At 40.0% G+C, this 24041-nt stretch overlaps 1 protein-coding gene across 2 annotated transcripts in view; it reads right to left on the bottom strand.

Annotated features, from left to right (window-relative positions):
• Positions 1–24041, bottom strand: part of ADAMTSL1 (ADAMTS like 1) — a 470647-nt gene that overhangs the window by 69990 nt on the left and 376616 nt on the right. For both annotated transcript variants that reach the window (XM_074570361.1, XM_074570362.1), the window contains 3 exons: positions 21604–21688; positions 10223–10524; positions 4999–5128 (listed from right to left, as the gene is read on the bottom strand). In XM_074570361.1, the coding sequence (XP_074426462.1) occupies positions 4999–5128; positions 10223–10524; positions 21604–21688 (517 nt within the window). The remainder of the gene's footprint in view (positions 1–4998; positions 5129–10222; positions 10525–21603; positions 21689–24041) is intronic.

Here is a 24041-nt window from a genome sequence, read left to right as displayed (position 1 = left end):
AAGCAGATGTGGGGGGGTGGGGAGGAAGAGAAAAAGAACATACTGTGCATTGAGCTGGAGCCCAGCTTAACTCAGGCTATCTTGACCCTTCAGTCAGGTATCAGGACCACTCAGGTGCTTTCCTATCTTTTCTTTTTGACAACAGAGGCTTGAAGGAGTAAAGGGAGAGTGTTAGGGTGAAATGGTGTGCTATTCCTAGAACTGTCTGCTTTTTCTTCACTGTTTTTTTTTTTTTTTCAGTTTTGTAGCACTCAGCTGTTCTTTGTTGTACCGGAAAAAAAAAGTTCAGTTTTGAAAATATGCAAGAACAAAGCTGTAGAAATTGCCTGGAATTTCCTCCATTTTCAGCCATCTGGCTTTCATTGCTTTGCTTCTCTCTCTGCTCCTCCATACATGTTTACCAAATCTTTTCAACACGCATTGACCAAGCTATTGAGCAGTTATAATTAATAACACAGTTACAACATTCTCTTTCACCCCTTTGATAGAGTTTGTTGGCTCGCCACGAGGTGCTCATGCTGTTGCTGTTATAAACAAGAGCAATTAGATCTGATGAGATGATGACTGCCTCTGTATTTGAGTTGTGGAGGCTGAGGAAAAGACACATTTTGTATGTGAGTCATTTTGTTGTTGAAAACAGTAAAGCCAACATTGAAACAAGGTTTTCTGATTGTTTTTGGAGTAATTTAGAATACAAACATAGCAATTAGCAAAACTGAGTGATCTGCCCTTTTGATTTTTGAGCTTAGAGAAGAAACTTGTAGACATTGAACAGCTATTCTGCATTTACTTCTGGGAAGAATGTGCTCTGCTCAAGTACTGCTATGTAATTCTGGAAGGGATATAACTTGACTGACACAAATTAAGTAACTGAATGACTGAATTAAAATGGTCTTGGTCTTCATTGCTCTCTTTCCTAGAGAAAGCATGCTGGGTCTCCTAGTGCATTGAAACAAGCAATATCATTTTTATTGAAATATCAAGTGAGGGTATACCAAGTTAACGATATGAAATTTTACCCTGTACCCACTGAAAATCAGTTATTAACTCCCAATTTAGCAATCACCTCCACAGTGTTTCACTATTTCTTAGTTCAGTGCAAAATGGGAAATTTTGTTATTCTGTTTTCCAGGAGAAAAGGGTCTGGGCTCTTTTTCTGCTATTGTTCTTGAAGCAATAAGCAAAAAGCTCTCAAAAAAGTCTGAAGCCACAGGAAACTCAGCTGCTTTGGGATTTGAATATGGATGAAATCCTCCAGTGTGTGGTTCAATGCCTTTATTTATCTGTTATCAACCAATTGTTGACCATGAGAGGCTTACACAATTAACCCTTTGAGAGTTATGCCACGTGTAACCAAAAATGCTTGCAGCAGAAGCAACATTAAGCTTGGAAGTGCTAATTTTTAAATGTTCTCCATCTTAAGCTAAAAAAGATCTTGAACTGTATTAAATTCTAGACATACGCATAAAATGTTGGGTTGTTTTGGTTCAAGAAACATCACTGGAATAATTTCTCTAAATATATTAGGAGGGAATTTTTGTTCTCTTGCGCAAGACTTCTCAGCTTTTTCTTCATGCTGTGGACAACATTCCCTCATCTACTGAGAAATTCATCACTGTCTCACTTGGCTTTTCAGCAGACTGCCTCCTCTACCCACCACAACTGCATGCTCCAACAGTCACTTACACATCAAGGACATTTTAAGAAAGTGGTTTTTATATTTTTAGCTTCTGTTAATGCACTTTAGCAGCTGGAAAACAGAGAGAGGAGCCAACACTGTGAGACCTGCCAGCTCTCTCTATAAGCCGTCAGTGAAAGCTCTGGGAAGTATCAGTGGTTCACAGATCGCGTTTTGGGAACTTCTGTAACAAGGATCTAAGTTCACAGCCACAGTGTATTACAAGTTTTGGACTTGTCAGTCAATAGCAATGCCTTCATCAGTATTCATAAGGACAGGATTTTAGCCTAAATTTCCATCAGATTCCTGGATGAAGATTTCTTGAATTAGGATCCTGAAGCACATGATTAAATCCTGATTAAAACAAAGAGAAAACCCTCAAGCTCTTTTCTTTTTTTTTTTTTCTTTTCTTTCCATGTATTCTCTTTGGAAGTCTTAAGACTATTATAATTAATGATTATAAAGCAATAATCTTTATACACTAAATACTATCAGTTTAGTTAATACACCATTGTACTTAATACAGTGGCATTAGTAGACACAGTACTTCAGAAGTTTGCAGGAAATAAGGAAGTTATCTTGTCATAGCCTGCCTGGGAGACGCATCAACTTTCCTGCTTGGTTTTTGCTCCATTGGCCACGCTGCCTGCTGTCTGCAGTCTTGAGTTTTAGGCCTCCTTGCTCTTACCACAGGAGCCATTTTGCAGAACACGTGCTGTTCTTCATCCTGTGCCACTTAAATCTCTGCAGACAGGCAATTTCCTCCAGACTGAGGGGACTGGAGGGAGAGGAGTTGTATACACAGGGAAGGGAGTCATTTCCTCTTTTCTCAATTATAGCCCTGGGGGTAGATGAAAGCTCTTCAGTCTCCACCCACCATCTCAGTCCCCTTTCACCTCTGCCTCATGGCCTGATTCTCACCCACAGTACAATCATTTTGTAATCCATGGGATGGACTACAAGCCCCAGGTTACTTTAAACTAGTCCCATTCTGGCATAGCGGTATGGACTAATTCAAAAAGTATTCACACAATTTCTCGGACTACTTTTGTAACAAAACTCACATAAATACTGGCCTACATGAGTGTGCCTTATTTTTTCTTAACCAGTGAATATTAATTTTCCATGTCAGAATCGATAGGTGATCAATCTCCTGCCATGTGCTCTCAGCTCCAGCGATCATGGTACCTATCAATTACAATCAGATTTCTACCTACAAAGTTCTTTTCAAGCATTAATACAATATTTGTGTATTATTGCCAGCAATAAGGACAATTTAACAAAGTCAGGGTTGCAATATCCTCACAAGCAATTCTTATAATGCTTTGGTGAAATGTTCCAGCCTATTTGGCTCTGATTGTCACGACTCAAAATCCTGATCATCCAATCAAACCTTTATTTCTGTCCTTATCATTCTCGGATCCTGGCCATATTTGATCCCATATTTGATTTTTAATGTGAACCTTCTCTATGTATCCAAAATCTACTAATATTCATAATGATATACCTCTGTATAGCCTGCTGTCATATAAACCATACATACAGTTACCAATATACACTCTAGGGAATATCTAACAACCGGAGAGCAGTGAGTGTTTTAAATAGTCCAAAGTTATAGATCAATGTATTTCAAACTGCTGCACTACCAAAAGAGAGTAAATGCACTTTTGTACAGCTGTGAATAGAGACAATATGCATACAGTACATCTTGAAGACTTGACAGGCCCAGGTCTATTTAAATAAACCACTGGAACCTCATGGCAGCTATTTTTGTCGTAGGGGGTACAGATGTGAGTCTCTGCAGACAAAGTAATGCTATTCTTAGGGTCAGGATTGTGGAAGCTCCCTGAGGCCAGGGAGGAACAGCCCCTCTCTTTTGTGAGAGAGGAGGTTGGGGAAGTCTCCTTAAACTTGACACAACTGCAGGTAAAGTTAAGCCAATCCACAAATTGTTTGCCTGCAGGACCCGAATAGGCAAGCGATCTGAAGTTTGCCCTTTGTTTTTACCACGGCTTTGCAATTCCTGGTCAATATGACTGTGGCGTGAGGAGGCTGTAAGCCCCTGCAGTCTGAGAAAGAGCATGGGTGAGGCAGTGCGTGCCTCCAGACCAAAACGCCATTGAGTCTGGGGTCACAAGTTATTTAAAATTCTTTTTTTTCATACTGCTACTGTTGTTTAAATGGCTCTGGGCAACATACTGGACTACCATCAGCCACCCTTGTGTGTTTGTTTTGATTTTGTCATGGATTCCTCAAAATCCACTAAATGATGTCTGGACAAGACCAAAGAGCCCTGGCCCGGGTATCCTCATCTGCAGTAACAACACCAACCTGGCTGCACTGGTCCGCTACCTTGCACAGCAGCAGAGTTTTACTCACTCACATCACCTCTGCTCACTCCATGTCAGTTAAAAGGAATCCTGGAGGAAATGACACAGATCTGCTGAGCCCAGAGAGCTGAGCCTGTGCTACTGCAACCTAGGGAGCCATCTCAGGCTCTCATCTGCCTGTTTATCATCCCTGGTACTTCAGGAGTCATTTCAGTAATGCCCAGATCCAAGCATCCCTAGCCCCGAACATCCCAGGTGGCCAAGAAGTCAAATTGCATCCTGGCTTGGCTCAGAAACAGTGTGGCCAGTAGGACTAGGGAGGTGATTGTCCCCCTGTACTCAGTACCGGTGAGGGCACACCTTGAGTACTGTGTCCAGTTTTGGGCCCCTCACTACAGGAGGGACACTGAGGTACTGCAGTGTGTTCAGAGGAGGGCAATGAAACTGGTGAAGAGTCCATATAACAAGTCTTACGAGGAGCAGCTGAGGGAAATGGGATTGTTTAGCCTGGAGAAAAGGAGGCTGACGGGAGACCTCACTACTCTCTACAACTACCTGAAAGGAGGTTCTAGTGAGTGTGGATCAGTCTCTTCTCCCAAGTAACAAGTAATAGAACAAGAGGAAATGGCCTCAAGTTGCACCAGGGGAGGTTTAGATTGGATATTAGGAAAAAGTTTTTCACTGAAAGGGTCATCAAGCATTCGAACAGGCTGCCCAGGGAAGTGGTTGAGTCACCATCCCTGGAGGTATTTAAAAGCCGTATAGATGTGGCACTTAGAGACATGGTTTAGTGGTGGGCTTGGCAGTGCTAGGCTAACAGTTGGACTTGGAGATCTTAAAGGTCTTTTCCAACTGAAACAATCCTATGATTCTATGATCTCAGATTCATGGGGTGCTTGAAGATCAGTTTCTCAGCTTCATCAGTGATCACATCTCTCTTAAATCTGGAAAAAAAAAAGTATGCCTGGTGATGAGATATATGAAGCCTACCTTGGGGGGCAAGGGTCCAGGCTACAGGCTTTCAGCAGCTGTGGAGGACGGCGGCTGGTTACACACAGCGTCTCATCTGCAGTCTCCCTGGTTTGTTTGTTCAGGCAGGTCACCACAGCCTCCTGGACACCTGCACAAAAAAAGGCATGGTCACAGCCAGCTCTCCTTACCCGAGGGGCAGCTGAGGGCAGAGACACCCCCATCCCCCGGCTGCATGTGTGGAAGCACAGCCGCACACCCAGGGCTGCCAGCTCAGGGGTGCAGCCCTGGCTGCAGAGAGCGAGGAGGCTGCTCTCCGCTTGGCAGTGAGGTGTTTGCTGTCCACATCCAAGCGCTCGAGCGCCCGACGGTCTCTGAAGAGTGCCGTACGAATGTCTACCAAAGGGGGATGTTTCTTGGCACAGCGTACCTGACTGAGTAGAGAAAAATCACGGTTCTTTTTCTCCCTTCATCTGTAACTCTTGCAATTTTACAGACACAGTCATACATTGCTTGCTGCACCTTTTGTATCCTATTCCCCAGCCGGCCAGGAGATGACCTGATCAAAACACCACCTGGGATTCTGGGCTTTTACTTGCCCTTGCTTTCAGTCTCACTAGGTGTCTCGATCGCAGTGAAAAGTCCCTAGGTTCATTCACCACTTACCTTCCCTTGACAGAAAATTGCCCAGTGCTCTCTAGTGACTCGTCCTTTCACTCTGAGTGCAGCGAGGCTGTTTATTTGTCAGTCAAGGAGGCTAAGGTGTGAAGACAAGGAAACATAAGGAAGCTCTGAACATAAGAAAAAACTTTTTTGAGGGTGACAGAGCACTGGAACAGGCTGCCCAGAGAGGTGGTGGAATCTCCTTCTCTGGAGATATTCAAAATCTGCCTGGATGTCACCCTGTGCAACCTGCTCTGGCAGGGCGGCTGGACTAAAAGATCTCCAGAAGTCCCTTCCAACCCGTACTATTCTGTGGTTCTGTGAAGCTGGCCTTGACTTTGGGGTGCTATATTTTCAGCAACAGTATGATTGCTATACATGCAAAGGTAAAGTAAAACAAGGTCAGACAATTCAGCTGCTCTCAGTTACCCTTCTGCATCCCCAGGCCTGCACCTAAATAGAAGAGGGAGACCTGCAGGGTGTATCTGAGAGCTGGGGCAGAACAAGGGTAGCTGTTGGGAATAAGAGAGAAGCAGGAAGATTTGGGGATTATGTTTTAGCTCAGGAAATCCTTGATGATACCAAATTCCTTGTGCGCTCTCCAGCATACTAGTTACTCTGTCTCACATTTCCAATGAGTAAGGTAGGAATATTACAGATTTTTTGATCGCAAGGTTAGAAAGCTAGAAAATCAGGGATTCCAATACTATATGCCACAGGAAAGAGTACTTAGTGAGACAGGATCTACTTCTTCCCCAGGAGGTCTAAGGATAATAATTGGCCTGAACTTCCTAAAAATCTAATCCACGGTGGTTCAAGCAAAGTGGAAGTATGCTTTTTACATTCATCCCTGCTTCCTGAGTTAGGAAAAGATTAGCTGAACTCATAACAATTGCGTCATCTTCTCAAAACCAACAATTCATTTTCCAAAACATCTCACACTCTTTTGAAGACATCAATGTTTAAAAAAAATAGTTCTGGGAGAGCCTGAACAGCTCCAAGAGCAGTCTAACTGACAATACCTTTTGCTGTTTCTTATGCCAGACCACATGTTGTTTAAGCAAACAATGACATCATATTATTCGATAGTACCAAAGTGCTGCAACTCATCATAGTTCCTGTACTCCTGAAATTTTTCACTGATTCATTCCCGTTATTCTCAGTACAGGCTGAGAAGAGGCCCCCAGCAAAGTGCCATGTTGAACAATTTACTGGCTTCTATGTGTGCAAGCATATTCAGGGCATGCCTATGGTTCAAGAATATGCAGTGTCCCCACTCTACTCAAGGTGCTGAAGAGAAGAAATAAATTTGACATTTTTGGACAAGGACATCAACATGGAAATTACCAAAGTCCCTGAAGTCAGCCAATATTGTTATGGGTTTCCTTCGTTACAAGTTGACCCCATATTTTCAAGCCATTTTGCTATTCAAGTAATATTCCAGAAGACTAAAAGAAGTTGTAAAAAGGATAGCTCATTGAAAGAATAAAACAAATAGTAGTGATTTATTTCTAGGAAAGGAAACCAATGGAATTTCTATACATAAACAATATGTTCTATATCCTGTCATGCTCTGCCATCTTTCCAGCTCAGTCATTTAGGCATGTTATCATATTGTGTACAGCAAACTGAGGCGTATGGATTCCCCAGGACGTACTGCTCCTGGTTGCAGAACAGCGGTGGTTCTCTACCTGATGGGAAATGGCACCGTGTTCAAGTTACTGGTCTCTACTTTTCATTGATCACTTCTGCAGGCCTTACAGCAAGGCCAATCTGATGAAGCCAGGAGAGAAGGACTGCTAACCCAGAGGTACGGAAGCCAGGAAAGTAACTCCGTGAAAAGAAATCACTGAGTCCTGCTACATGCTGGCAACATCTTTCTGTTTGCCTGAGATCCAGCTCACACACCATCTGTACATGCTGGATATTTTTATTTTCAGACCAAAATTTTGTAAATTGAGTGTACTTACATAGCTTCAATTTCTCCTCTCTGAAGTGTGTTACTAAAGAGCTCTTGACCAATGATTATCAATTACCTTAACACTTCTGCATTGTCTGTTTCAGTGCAGGCTATCCAAAAATGACTGCCTGTGGGGCTCTGAATTCAGCCTTTTCTCCGTTTATCAGACTGATGGTTTTGTTTTATTAAATTCATATAGCCAAGCTCTGATACTACTGCTCTTCACTTTTCAGTATTCAACCTGCCCCAAACCTCCCAGTGCGTTGGTTGCCCATGCATTGTCCTGTCACCTAAGTCATCTCTGATTGTATTTTCAATAATTTTAGTCTATCCTACCAGCATTCTACTCCACTCATTATAATTTCCTTTCAGAGATTCTTACAACATTTTAACTTTTAATGATACCGGTAGGACCAGTAATCTTGCTGGACAGTGTCTGTACTGAAGAAAAAGGCTCCTGCCTGAATTCAACCAGTCTGTGGTTGCTAGACTATGTATTGGCAGAAGTTTCTGGCTCTCATAGTTTGTGCCAGCAACTGAAAAAAAAAGTAAAAAATCTGGCTGGCTCCAGCAGCAAACAAATGTGCTCAGAATCACTTTCTTCAGCTTCTCCTTGAATCTCACGCTGAGTGTATCTCAGCATACTGATAACATCTGTCCCTCTGTTTTTGATAAGTCAATGCAGCAAATGGTTATAACCTTTAAATCAAGGTTGGATTATTCAACATTTAGAGAATATAAAGACCTTTGATTATCCATCAGAAGTTCCACAGTACAGAGATAATTAAAAAAAGTATATGAAGTTCAGGAAGTTTATTTGCTAAGTAACTGAATTCTAAACATTATTTGCTGCACAATATTACCAGAACAAAAAGCTGTCTGCTTTAAAATTGCTTTCCCTGAAAAAAAGAAATCAGTTCTCAATAGGAAATCACATTATAAAAGGGTATAAGGGTGGGATGTGAATCTAGGCAGTTTAAGTTCACTTTCAAAATACCATCAAATGAGGTTTTCTGTGTTTATATCTACCAGAATAGAATAATTGTTACACGATATTTGATGACAGCTCTGGGAAATGCAGCCACTAACAGCAGACTAAATGACTAACTAATTCCTTCTGGTTGCTACTTCTGGGAGGTGAAAGGTTACTTCTGCATCTATCCAATTTCTTCTCTTGAGACTCCAAAAACAATAAAATTAGTTTGACCAGTCTTGCACCTATGGCTACAAAAATATCTGACTTCGCATCTGCTAATCTGGAAAATTCAGAGCTGACGTCAGACAAAAAGAAACCTTGGCTAACAATTTTTGCTGACAATTGAAAGAGATTAAATTTATAAAGCTAAATGTCTCTGTCATATCAGTCTCTGTGAGTTATGTTTGAAAAATACACACATAGTCACTATTTCAAAGAAATGACCCTCTTTTCAAGAGGGTATTTCTAGAAGCTATTCAGGTTTCAGTATTCACAGTCTAAGTGAGACAATTGGTTACTGCTCGCTAGTAGCCTCAATATGTTACTCCTGTAAAGTCAGTGTTTGTCACCACTTAGCATACACCGGTGTCACATTTTTTATGTAGGAAACAAAACAATAGTGGCAATGGACTGACAGTTCTCTATGAACTGCTCTAAACACTGACTACTGTCAACAACAAAAAGTAAGCATAGAAGACCTTTGCATTACTTTCTATTGTGTTTTTTAAGTTTGTAACTCATTACTGCTGAATCTGTACAGATCACGCTATTAACCATTCATAAAGCACTGAGTGGCTTCCAATTCTACAGTATCTATCTGTATCTATCTACAGTAATCCTTTTTTAAATAGCCTGAAAATTGTCATGTAAAAAGACAGCAGCAAGAGAAGTCTAGGTTCCATTTAAAATATACCAGAGTGGACATACTTCTCAGAACTAGCTAGACAAAATGATGGGGGAAAAAAGGTTATCAGAGACCTGTGCATTAATAGCACACATGTGGAACCTAAGACCTTGATTAACTTTGAAACACTCGAAGTGCCAAGCCTGGTAGCTTCAGACAATCACACCATTAGTGCTTTTTTACCATATGTTTTCTTTCACACTGGGATCAGAGATAATGTCACCTAGTGATAGGAGTCAGGGAACCAGCTGAGCCCTTAGAATATCAATAATTTAATGCATCTGCTATGGGAGGACAATTAACTTCCACACGTTTATACCTGAACACAACAAATCAAAATAAAAACTAAAAATGACATGATTCTTAGCTTGTGTCACCAGCCGACTGTAAGATTCATCTTTTTTGCCTGAGTGCCTTTTGCGTGATCAGCTGATACAAGGAAACAGAAATATGCGATACATTGACCACTCCTGGTGACAGCCTGAGCATGGAGTCTGAAAGTCCTGGGCTAAAATATGTCGTGCACATGTTTTTTTTCCCCAGTTTTCATCCATGCCTTTTCAAATACATTTGGATTCGATGATGTGATGGTTGGACTCGACGATCTTAAAGGTCTTTTCCAACCTAAATGATTGTATGATTCTAAATAGCTGTAGCAAAGCAGCACGTCCATGGGTGTTAACTGCAAAGCGTGCACTGGAAGAGGGAAAGCAAACACAGCACAGAAACATTTTGTGCTCACCTCCTCCACAGGACTCTGAACACTGCGTAAAGCCCTCGTATTCCCAGTCATAGAGCTCATCAAACTCCTGCAAGCTGCCATACAGCAGCTCAGTTTCCTCCGGGGTATATTCGGTTGCCTCCCCGCTGCAGGGACCACTGTAACAGGCTCTCTGAGACACAGGTTTGGGACCTTCACATTCATCGATGGGCAAGTCAGCCACAGACTGAGAGAAAGAGAGGAGCACTTGGCATTTCACAAGCCGCACCTGGCTGCCCACTCCACAGGTGACACTACAGGTGGACCAAGCCTCAGGAATAAACCTGTGAGAAGGAGAAAGCAAAGCAAGTTATGTCCACAAATAGACAGGCAAACAAAAGCAGTATAGTCCTGTCCAGACCAAATTGTGTTTAATGAGAAACAAATGCTCCACCTCATCATAGGGCTATTATAAAATACACATAAAAGCCATGACATATTGTTGACAACTCAAGGGCAACAGTGGAAGGGCTCTTAAGTACTCATGTGGCGTGCCTCCTTACATCCAGGAAGAAAGATGCATGCTTACAGCACCTGCCCTGATCCTAAAACGTTGCAAGGCATCCTGCAATCCCCCAATGTGCCTCATGATTCTGCTAGCTACTTTTTGCCAGTATTCAACCCAGATGACCTTTTCCTTAGTTGATATTCACAATTACGTCACTAGTGAGTATTGAACAGGCTGCTGTTATCAGCTAGTTGCAGTATTACAGGGAAAATGACTTCAACCATTTTTTCTGTATTGCACTAACCATTTCTAAGCCTTAATTTGAAAGCATAAAGAAGATAAAGAACCCATCATTTCTTTAGCTGCCTATCCCCCACCCCCCCAGTTAATTTTCCTTCTCATTAAAAATCAGTGTTCCATTTCTGTTGTGGCTTTCTCTGTTGCTTTTGTCTCTCTGATTAGGAACCCTAACATGGTCCAAATTTTTGCCTCTGAAAGTCCATATATACTTTAATAAAAGCACCTTGCAGCCATCAATACAATGAGAAAAACAGACTGAATTAAAATTTTGTTTTGTTTTCCTCAACAATGGAATAATTTCTCAGTTCTTCTGTGTTGTCACCACTTTTTCAACACGTTTAAAAAAGTCAGTGCTGGAAATTGGCTTAACGTTTTACTCAAAGTAACATCAAGCAAAAGGGTCACATTCAACTCCATATTACATCATTACCACCTTGTTTAAATGTAACACACCTTGTTTTGCTGAGCTCATGTTGATTTATGCTTATTCCTAAACCTTTCTGGAAACAATGGTTCCAGAGTATTCCATGACCTGCATTACTTATGCTTAGATATCTGGTGTTGGTGGTATTAAAGCACTGCAGTAATGCATCCAGGTTACAGGATGATTCAGATAGCTTTGTGTGACTGTCTTATCTTCTCTATTGGCCATTCTACCAAATTTTCTGCCACAGGCAAGACAGTGGTTGTAGATATACTTCAAGGGCTGGAACAGAAGAGTGAGTAGTTGGATCTGGCATTGATCCCTTAAGAACCTCACAAGAACAATCCCTATTGATGACGCTCTCCCATTAACAGTAAGTGTTTGGGATCTGTCAGGTCCTTCCAACTCAGCAAGTTTTTTTTTACTAATATTTTTGAGTGCTGATCTAATGAACCAAAAGCTTTATGTCATAGGGTCAACTGCCTGACAGAAATGTAGGTCTTTCAGCACCTATATGCATTAGCATCATAGAACCTATGGGATTAATTTTTGATTAAAACATGGCTGTCACTGTCAGTATTTCTCTGCCTTTGCTATTCATTTAGATCAGCCACACCAGACTCGGACAGCTTTGCCCAGGGCCGAAGGCAATACAAACATCTGTCTCTTTTATGGTTTAGGGCTACTAGTGGCCAACAGAAACTAATTTCTCACCTTGAGAATACCATGAACAGTCTGATAGGAAGAAAAAGGAAATTTAGTTTTGTGATCAGCATCTCTGAAAGTATTTTTACGCACTTCTCTTTTTCACCCACTGCCCTTCTGTAATTGCTGAAAGGATTTTCATTTCTCTCTGGGATTAAAAAAAGAATCCAAACCCAAGAAAGGAACATGGTGCCTCCCCAGCGTGTATGTACAAGGATCCCTGAGTGGAACAGCATAATCTCCTAGAGTAGAGAGTGTGCATAGCTTTACACAGTTTTTGTGGGTGCTTATAACATCTTGTTATAAACTTGATATCCACTCCTAGCACTATACACAGGAAGAAATAGAAAGGAAAGAAACAGACTGTATATACTATTGGAACATTTGAAACTGTTTATAATGCTGCTACAAAGACCACAAAATTTCTTTCTGAAGCAAAGCCTTTGAGAAACTAATGATGTAAAGTGATTCTATTTCCCTACTCAGACACTTTATCTTAAAAGATCGGTCTTGTTTCAAAGATTATATCCTTCATTTTGAAAGGATTATAGTCTTTAACAGTATAGGTGGGCCACTCATCTTGTTTTCTCTAAGACTGTGCAACTGCTGTTATACTATTTTGTCGTGGAAAATCTCCTGTCCCAGATTAAACAATCCATGTTGGCTACTGTGACTTGGATATTCTGTTTAGTTTAAATGTGTAACTTCTTAACCTGAGAAACTAAGAGGCAGAAATCCTAATCAGGTTACAAAAAAAAGGCACTGGTCTTCATCAGAAGCTTTTTTTAAACATTGTGAATTGTTGTGTAACTTTGCTTTCTTGAAGAGCCACTGTATTCAAAACCAAAAGGGATGGTCTTTTGCCAGGTATTAAAATTACTTATTTAGAAAAACAGATACTTCCTATAATCAGAATATTTGCACATGATGTATATCACACATACGAACACAGGAATAAAAGAAAGAGGACACAAAAGGGATGTAAGAACATTATTAAAGAAGAATGGATCCTTTTGGAAATGAAGCTTGATCTATAAATGCCACATATTATATTATTTTACCCTAGTCAGCAACTCATAATGAAAACACTGGAATACCTTCAGGAAATTATATTTTATTCAGCTTTCTAGGCCCAGTTTCTACATTTTAAGTGATAAATTTGGAAGTATAATTTAATTCTAATATAACTGTTGGCTGCTAAAGAGGGAATTGGTAGAATCAAAAGAGTTGAAAGCAGCAAAAAGGGGAGAAAAACCAAGAAAACCCCACAAACAAAATCTCCATATAGGACTTGTCATTAGATACTGAACATTTCTGTAATGTGAACGTATAATATAAATATACAATGGTTCTGAATTTTCCATCATCCTGAAACCAGGAAATTACAAAGGCTTTCAAATATCTTTGTGCAGTCATTAATGATAAATGTTGCCAAATGGTGAGCACAAAACACAAAAAGTATGTGGATAATAAGCAGTCAGTTTCATGGGTTTCAAGTTGTTTGCTCTACATGTAGTGTATCTTCCACTGCACAGCATTGTGCTTTTCTGTATGCCAACACGAGTCATCTTTGAAAATGGAACTAGTGGAATAGATTTACTGAAAAGCACGTTTTTTAAGATAACAGGAAATGATGGAGGTGTTTCAGTTGTCACTGCACGTGGTTTAATTAAATCCCACTGTATTAATGGTCCCTACAATAAAACCTGAACAAATAAGACGAAGGCAATAGCTAGTTCTAGTAATGTGGCAGTAGTAGCTGTCAGCCAGGATGTAATTCTGCTAATAGATGTACAAGTGAAAAAAACCAGCAGGTGCCTCTTGCCTCAAAGAGATTATATTGAGTATTTCATACCTCTTAGCACACTTGTCAGATTAGCATGTTGCCATTGCATCAAAGATCCTCTTCTTTTAGTCCTCTGCACAGCAGACATCGCAATGATTCTTTCCCAAAGGAAAAATACAGTAATAACTGTGTTCTGAGAGCTCTGATAAATAGTTTAAAAAGGAGTCCTTTGCTCCTGTTTAAGAGAGATCACTACTAGGTGGAGAAGTGAAAGCTCTAAGGAGGGAAAATCATGACTTTGCTTTGTTATGACTGACTTAACTGTGCCTACTTCTATTCAACTGCTGGAGCACTGACTCTAATACAGCACTGAGCTGTGGGATGGCTGAAGGGTCCCTGTGCCTGTCACCCCCCCTAAATGGACATCTCCGTGGCATCAGTGCTCTCAAGCTGGAAAAGGAAAAGGGCTGGAATGAAAGATGGAAAACTCTCCAAAGAAAACCAGGGTTTAAAAATGGGTGGTGCTTGTACAGAAATGCCTATACTTGTTTCCTTGACCTGTGGGCACTTCTACGGTGATGGACCAGCAACCTTTTCCCATTATACAAACACCCTTGCAAAATAGTGAGTTCTGGATTTAAAAGAGCCATTGTATTATTCAGTGGCTTTTGTTAGCTGTTGAGATTTCACAATTTGCACAAGACTCTGTTCAGCTGAAGGGACTATTGTTGCACCATTTTTCATATGCACATTAGCCTACACTGGGCTGCATAATGTATGCAGGTATATATCCATAATGTATGGACTTCTGGAGGGGTAGTTCAGGTGCGGTACTGAGCTGGTTTTGGCTCATTGCTTTTGTAGTGCATTACAATCACTGAAAATATATTTTAAGGAAATTTAAATCTGACAGCAAAGCCAACTTTCCATGTTTGTACGTAAAGCACTTAATACAAAATATTGGTCAAACTGTGAAATGCTGCACAGCAGTCCAGCCTTCAGGCTACACATCCAATGGACCTGCAAGTACAAATGAATTGCAGTCGTCCACAGAATTTCATCCACACGTGAACACTGGGTAGATATCACTTGCCCAGCTCAATTTTGCAAGGACTGTTTGCATTTGTAGATTATTATTCACATTCATAGATGAGAAAGCCCCTTTCAGACAACAGCGTGTCTAGTGTTTTTTTTTTTTTAAAAAAAACTTCCTCTCTAAGTTATATATAGGAAATGTATTTAAAAATCCAGCTTTTGTAGACTAAAATGTGATACACAATGATCACTTGATCACTTGCATATAAAGGTAGCAAAAGTGATGTCAAAATTTAAGTTGAGAACAGTTACGACAATGGCAGTACTTAGTCTTGAGATAATAATATTTTTTCCTTCAAACTCGGGCACAGCTAAGGACTGCTGTATATTCCCCTCTGTATAGCAACATATACGTAACTGGGAAAGTCAGAAGAAGACAAACACAAAGACAGAGACAATGCTCAGTAATGGGAGACCTTCTGCAGCAGGTCATAGTGAGTTCAGGGTGAGTCCCCTGGAGAGTTCTGCCTAGTTTTGTGAAGGTCTCCAGACACCTATGTACATAGCCACAGCCTCTTCTGTCTAGGACTTGGGTTTCTACAATGTGTGTTACGAAGCAAAAAAAAAAAGTGTGTATAAAGACTGATGTCCTTTGAGCTATGGAGAAAAATGTCTTATTTTCTTCACTGATGATTAATTACATATTGCCCTTGATTTCTATTGCTTAATGCTTTTTTTTTTTAATCCATTCCAGGAGAGGCCACCTTTCTATAGGTTTTAACGTGTGGATAACAGCACAGGATGCTCACATGTGGCACTGGGTAGCTGCTGGTGCTGTTGTTCAGAGAAGTGACACAGAGGTCATGACTATTCATCAGTAAAATCTCAGGGCTCCATCTGTAAGAGTAATGGCACTAGGGCCATCTGTGTATGTCCAATACCAATCTGAGTGGTTACAATCTGTCCCTCTACAGTTTGTCTTCAGTTTGGTTTGAAGATGATCTTTCCCTTCAGCTTTGAGTCAAATCATTCCATGCTGTTGGTGTTCTCCATAAATTCGGCACTGCTTTTCTTCCCAGGGAAAGAATACTGCTTCTGCCCTGTACAGATATTAACGTAAATCCTAAGTAGTGGTGACTGTCTAAAGGGGCTCCTTGAATAAATAGAAATCATTACCTAATATTAGGCTACTGCATTTCTGATCTTCCCTAGGACCAACCACATACACAGGTTAATTTTTTTGCCATTAGATCTTAACATGGAGAAGTTTCCCTAAACTTCCTTCTTCTTCTTCACTGTGTGACGCTGAAGTGGACAAGCAACAGTCTGTGTGTGTATGTCCTCACTACTTCTTTTGGCAATCCAATAACCATAACATGCTTTATTTTTAAAATAAAACATTTGTAGGAAGTTTTAAAATTACTTATTAACCCGTGAAACAGGTACAAACATCATGATGGAAACTATTTAACAGGGAAAACCCAAATAAAATAGCTTACGTGTCTTTGGAAATATAAATATCTACTGAAAAGTAAGAAGGGGATATTGGGTGACTCTGCCACACTGGCCTCTCTGTCCATATCCAGTTCCCTGAAGGCTTTGTCCCCTCCACTGATGCATGTCAGGAATTTCCTTTTGTTTTTTACTGAAGTGGCCCCCATCACTACGATGGTGCCATCTGGCATCCAGATATTATTGTTTGCCCTTTTCCCCCCCACACCCGGCCCTTCTTTTTATGGCTAGCACCAGGGTTATTTATGGCAGTATGTTAAAAGCTGGGTACGGTGTTAACATACAAAAGCATTTTTCAAGAATTAGAGACAGAAATCTTTTAAACAACCCCTCCACCACCCATAAAACCAATCTCATTACACATAGAAAAACCCATGCTTTTTTAATCATGACTACTGCTCTTTCTGACTCCAGCTGTCATGCTGTGCTGGTGTAATGAGCTCCAATGAAAGAGGTCAGACAGAAAGATACCGCGGCTTCTCCCTCAGATAACATATTTCTAAGGCCTGGTGAATGGTCACTTCAGAGATGGACAGCAACAGGAGAACAATAAGTATGACAACACAGGACAGCAGGGAATTCTCACCTTAAACCTTTATCATAACAAAGACTGTAATACCTTCTTACCAATCTAGAGTATTTCAAGGTAGTTCTGTCAGCAATTAATATTTAATTGACCCAATCTAGGGGTGCAGCAGGTCAGACAACACAAACATAACTAACCCCTCTAGCCTTCGAGTGGCTGGTTATGATTTATACTTTGAGCAGCGGAACCGATGAAGACCAATTTAACATGGATCTGTATTTGAAGGCTGAGTGCCCAAGTGGGTTCTCTGGTATCTCTTAAGGACCAAACTCCTTTAGAAACCTTTCCTTCCACTGGGGAACTGTAGGGTGTCAGTTTTCTACCTAGTCCTGTAGTTCAGCGAAACATATGGAAAGTACTAGCACTGAATTTCCTGGTAAATATCAACCAAATTTGACAGAGGGGTAAAATTCTTTGTGACAACTTTATACCTCTGTCAAATTCAGTTAATAGGAATAAATTCAGACATTGCTGAGAGAAGAGGAAGGCAACTGACAGATAGACATATACAGACAAAATTAAACTGTAAGACTTGCTTCCTTTAGAAATTCCTGAGGAAATAAATAATGGAAGGCACTACACACAGATGGAATAAAAATGAGGCATCTGTTGCTCTAGCAGCACGTTAAGAGAATGATCAAAAATTACAGGTGGAAGGTCAGTGTTAAAAAAAAATGTAAGTTTATACTCACAGTATGCATCTGACGTCTGCCCAAGTGCAGTCATGAAACTGGTAATTATTGCACCAATACAGAGTGACTAGGAAAATCACATAAGCATAGCTTGTCTGAAGAAACTTCTATTACTCCAACTTCAAGCAAACACGCTCATGAACACAAAACATGTTCTAGTTACTTAAATTCACAGTCACAAAATAGCTGGCCACATCACATGGTGTCTTACACCAGCCAGTGCTTGATCCAACATTTAAAAACTCTCATTTAAAATGACACCTTTTCAGCACCTGGCTTAGCATGACGCTGGAGGCCTCCTGCTCTTCCTCCTGCTCTACAAACACTCCCCTTCCCCTCCACGCTGCCTCTCCTCTGCCCATTGTTCCCTCCCCGCTGAGCGGACAAGTGGGGTCTCAAGGTAAGCCCATCCTGGCTGCCCAACTCAACTCCCACCCTCAAACCCTACTCAGCCAGCTCTGCTCTACTGAATCAGATAAAAGAAAAATGGTTTCCTCAGAAGAGGGGAAGCAAGCAATCAGAATTGTTTTTTACAACCTCTGGTATGTTTTCTGAAAATGTTTACAGCAAAGTAACACACTACAACACGTTTAGGCACAAGACAGTAAGAAATTGATGATCATGTTCTAGTTACTTAAATTCACAGTCAGCAAAATAGCTGGCCACATCACACAGTCTTACACCAGCCAGTGCTTGATCCAACATCTAAAAACTCTCTACCTTTCCGACCCTCAAATTAGCATTCATCAGTCAAAACACGTGGGTGATAGCCTGACATCGGTCAGCATGGTGGGTAATGGAGTATTACATTGTGTCTCTGCATGGCTGCAGAAACACAGCCCAAAAGGTGTCATACACCTTGCTTTTCAACTAGCTGGTGTACTTGAAATCCCTACACAGCTGAAGGAGGACAAGTGATGCTATATAACTGGCATCAGATTTGATTGTTGATTGTATCTTGGTGAGTTCTGAATGTTTTCACTCCTTTTTTATGTCATTCCATACAGTTTTTCAGTCTAATAACCAGGACCTAAAATGAATATGTGTTTGAAGGTAGACATTAATGCAAAACACTATTAATAGTGAGGCACCAAAACCAATTTTTGTGGAAGTTCACTGCTCAAAGTCGCTGTCAAGAGATTAGATATTCTGGAACAATATGCAGATGGCTGTTACAGTTTACAGACAGGGATGGCCCTTTCAGCACAAGTTTTCTAAGTTTTTATTTGGTCTTTCTGCCTCGTGCCTTATCACTAAAAATCCTTCCAAACTAAACACAAGGCACGGATATCGCCAAGCTCTGGGGTAGTCTGCATAAAGACCTTGACTTTTTGTCCTTTATTTCAGCTGTTAGTCAACACATATAACAATCTATACTTGAATTTCATTTAATGCCATGTTGTTTTATCATCAGCCTAAAATAAATTCAGATTTATACATGCTCCCAGAGTTGTGCTTTGCAAGGAGAAAAAAAACGTACGAAATGTCACCTCACAGCAGAATGAACCTAGTCTGGACTGTGCCCTTCTGTATTGGTATGTTAGTATCCTATCGCTATCACTGAAGTGTTGCATGAGATGGAGTAAGAAGATTAGGATGTCTTTGCAGAACAGGGCCTTTATTGCAGCAGAGCAGTGAAACTGTAAAGTTTTAGGCTGCACTTAAAACATTTCAACTTTCATAAACTACTTTCCCTTTGTATCTCCCAAGGTCTGTTTTAGTATCACAGGTAATATACCCATAAGGTTTTCCAGAATATTTTATCAAAATACGTATCATGATAAACAAAAGACTCTTCATCGTTCCCTGCAGGTTATGCCTATTCTCTCCATATCGTTGGTGTTAATATTTAAAGCTGCATATACTCATGTATCTATTACCATACTCTTTTTCTACAGTACTGTCAACAATGTTTACAGAATTTATCTAAAAAATTTCTTAGTGTAACAAATTGTTCCAGATATGACCACATATCAGTATTATTTCTTTTGATAAACTTCCTGATAATACATCTTTTTGAATGTATTCTTCCAGGCGTTATTTACATGTAGCTAAGTGGTTTAGTATAGCCACAAGAAAAGACACAATAAAATAAACTGCACTTTACAAATGAAAAATGAGTACATCCAGAAAGATTGAATTTTCCAGACTTTGACACTGAATGAATCAATTTACGAAGTCTATGAAACTCTGGGAACAGTTAAACATCTCATTATATTGCATGCAATAGCTGCTATCCATATATATACACACATATGAATATGTGCGTTTGTATATATATGTACAAATATGTGTGTATACATGTATGTGTGTATATATATACATTTATGTATACCTATGGCAGCTGGATTAAAATAATTTTTATTTTGAGGACGTTATTACAGATGTCTCTAGGTCTATTTCAGTGTTTCAGTTTCAAATTACTTCAATTCAAATTAACCATGCCAAACCTGCAATTATGTACCGAACAATGTCTAATACACAGCTGCAGCTGCAATAAAAAATGCCACGTGCTCAGCCACAAGGAACTGGATACTGATTAAAGCTGTGTACAGAGGTTACAGTTATAGCAGGCATTTATCACAGATCCAGACTAAAATATCCAAACCATAATCATAACAGTATTTTTAGTTTCTCAACCTCATTGCTAAAGGTTTATATGTTACATCAGCTGCAGTACGTTTTACTGCAGCTTCCTTTTCATTGCTATTTTATTGGCCTAAGGAAGATTAATTATCCATAAATGACAATAAAACCCAATTCTGAATGAAATTCTGAGGGTTTTTTAAAACCACTTAATGTTTCTAACTTCTTCTACGCTCCTGCTATTAATGAAATGGAGCACGTGCAATGAAAACTGTATTTTCAATAGCATTCTGTGAAGAACCTGGCTATAACAGGTTTGATTCATACAGTTAGATTTTCTTTTTGATATATTAAAAAATCAGGGATCAACCTTAAGTGGAAGTGTTCTTTTCTGGCTTTTTATTGTAATATTTTTTTCCTTCAGCATTACCTGTAACTATTTTGTGCCTTCCACCTCTTTCTAACTTAATGGTATTTTTTTTTTCACGAAACAGAAGACAAACGAGTAGGAAAAGATAAAAGAAAAAGTCACATTTGAGGGACATAATGAGTTAATTTTACGTATTTAGGAGGAAAATGTACAGTTTACATGGTTTCAGGGAGCCCCAATGCAAGGGGACTGTCAATGTATGTGCGTAGGCCAACCTGCCATCCAGGGGGGTCTGCAGCAGGAGGAAGAGCTACTAACAGGGCACAAGGTGCTGACTGAGGTTCCTCTTGCAAAGGCGGCTGGGCAAAGACCATGAAGTGGTCTAGAAAAGCTGGGAGGGGAAATTCCCTGAAAAGATGAGGTAATTGATGATAAGGCAATCCGAACCACAGAGCTCAGGTTTCTAGTTTATTTTCTGCTAAAGTTAATTCATTTTATTGTCTGCTACTACGTTCTTCCTGCGGGGAGAGGTGTGGGGGAATCTTCACTGTATTTTACCTCTTACTTCACAAGGGTATTGTAAGAATAAATAAAGGTGTTGAGCTGCAGAGATACAGTGGTAGTGGGGAACATATAACTACGCAAGTAGGCAGACTCTCACTATAATATTATTGGAAATGACCTTAAATAAAACATGTGTATATTTATTCAAATTAAGTCTGCATTTCTGGATTTGAGTTCTGTCTCTTCATCCCTAAGTGTGACACAGCCTTAGGCCCAGTGATGTCCACAGGGTTGGGTTTAGCCTTTACACTCTAACGAAAGCCAAATACAATTTCAAGAGTTCATGTTAGGTCAACGCCAGCACCACACCCCCCACATCACAAGAACATCTTGTAAGCAAATTTTTAAGACTTACGATGGTTCTTCAGATACCACTGCCCCTTCCTCCAGCTCTTGAGCCTGCTTATACCATGGCAACTTTGCTTCCACGGGAAGTTTCTCTACAGAACAAACACAAGCATGTGAAAATAGGAAGCATGCAGTAACGCGGCTAGGTGTGCCAGCCCCCCCTCTCTCTCCAAGCACACTGGTGATGCACATGTGCTTTCATCCACATGGAAACTGAGCACAAAGAAAAAAGAGAAAGTAGAGCAGGAGAGAAAGAAACTCCTTTGTCACCTGGACTATGACGCTTAGAAGGTTATATGGCCAGATAGTTTGCTGTTGCAGCTAGAAGGGCTATGGCATTTTAAAACCAGAAAGGCAAATTAAGTGACTTTTCAGACAATTCAACTGGGCTGTAAAAATAGGGACTTTGGAAAGTATTTTTGGAGAGAGTCTTGCAAGTGTAACAGGCCTCTATTGACACTGCAAAGGCAAAATGTATAAAAACCCCTGTGTTTACCCTTAAATTTTAGAACTTCAGAAGACACATTAAGCTTGTTTTTGATAGATTATGAAAAGGAAGAAAACCCTGATTTGATGAGCGATACCACAGAAAAACAGAGAAACCATAATAAAATGGCCCCACTATACTTTTCAACTTTAAGTTTATCAGTTCATCGGCTATGTGGATTTAAAAAAAAACCAAAACAACGAGCTTGATACTTTTTCTGTCATTTCTGATGGAAAACAGTAGAGCTGCTTTTCTTCCCCTCCAGGATGTGCGCACGGCGTAATGAACTGCTCTGCTCTGGGGAGCGCAGGGCCACGCCGCTTGGCGAGCCAAACTCCGCTTTCATGCGGTGTCAAAGCGGGGTGTTTGAGCTGAAGGCGGTGGAGCTGTTTTAGCTCTACAGGGGTATAAAGCAAGAGCAAATTTGGCACTATAATTTGAGAAGGATGTCTGCATTTCAACAAAATGTTCTGGGCTAGGATCAGGGGAAAAATGCTCGAATAAAAGGGAATGAGACTCAGACCACTAAGGAGAACCAGGGCCAGACCTATTTGCCACTCACAAATCACCTAAGTATTTTGGGTTTATAAAATGTACGGATTTGTACTCGCCAACGGAAGCAGATTAATGCCATTCAGAGTAGTGGGGAATTTTCTGTGACTCTGTTGTGCACAACAGTAAACCCTTCACATACGTGCACCAAATTTCCCATCTGTCGGTTGTATCACAGAGGAACAACAACTTACAGCTTGATTTCACAGCTACTGCAACTTTAGTCAAGCAAATTTCCTTGGAGCGAGTTACTAATGGAGGAAAAAAGGGACAGTAATAGAGTTAGTATGCTTCTCTCTCAGAAACAGCCTGCCAAGCTCTTACTCTAACATATTTATTAGTGCCATTTAAGGATGAATATTTGCCAGCACGGCTCTTAGTTTAATCTATATTTTACTGCATTTGTTATCCAAAATATGTTGGAGATATTTCTATTTATATGTTCTGCAGCTTGTTTTATGGGTTTTGGAAAGCCAGATCTTACTCCTGTGCTTTTTTTTGCTTGGATGCAAGTGCTTGTAAAAAGCAAAAGCTCTTGTGTACCATTGCCTGTTATGTGACATTTTAAATAACTTTTCTTTTTAGAGGTGCAGTTAATTATCATCTACACTGTAAAATGAGTTAGAGGATTAGAAATGTTGATGTTGTACAGTATGCTTTGACAAAAAAAATGAATAAAAAGCACTCCTAACATAAGCTAAGGAGGAATTTTTACCTTTGGAGGTTAAAGTAAATTCTCTCCTTTTAAAAAGCAGTTCCACTAAAAACATGTAAATCACATACTATACAGAAAATTGTATTAGATGAAGACACCTTCCCTATTAAAACTGAAAATCACTACTTAATCCAGGGATATAAATTTTTTTTCCATTATTGGTGTAAGATAAAGTGCCTCAGTGCTTGAATAAACAAAAATGAAATAAATTAAATGAACTATTTGCATTCTATTTCTGCTTAGCACAGTGTGTTAAAAGGAGAGGGAGTTCCACTTTTTTGTCTTGCTACTTCAGTCAGCTAGGAAGATTGTTTTTCTGCTTTATGTTAATCCAGAACCAGAAGGAAAAAGCAGGCTAAGACTAAAACATCCAATAGAGGAAAGCACTATACCTACTGGTTTAAATTTTTAACTCTAGATTTGTGAAATAAAAAGGACAAACTTCCAGCACATAAATAAAATATTTTGGATTTGAAAAGACGTCTGTATAACACCTGGTTCAACTCTCTTCTGAGAACATGATTCAGCTTCAGGTACACGGGACTTCAAACATTCCCGCTTGCATTATGGAGGGACTACTGTAAGAGCATTGCAGAACTGAGATGAGGACTAAAATTAAACGCAAGCAAAACAGTACACTTAGTGTAGGAGTTTCCATCCCATGGGAAAAAATGGAAGGAAGAAATAACTG

Source organism: Larus michahellis, chromosome Z (assembly GCF_964199755.1).
Source record: "Larus michahellis chromosome Z, bLarMic1.1, whole genome shotgun sequence".
NCBI lineage: Eukaryota > Metazoa > Chordata > Aves > Charadriiformes > Laridae > Larus > Larus michahellis.
Note: the sequence above shows the minus strand (reverse complement) of the source record. Positions and strands in the feature narration are given on the sequence as shown.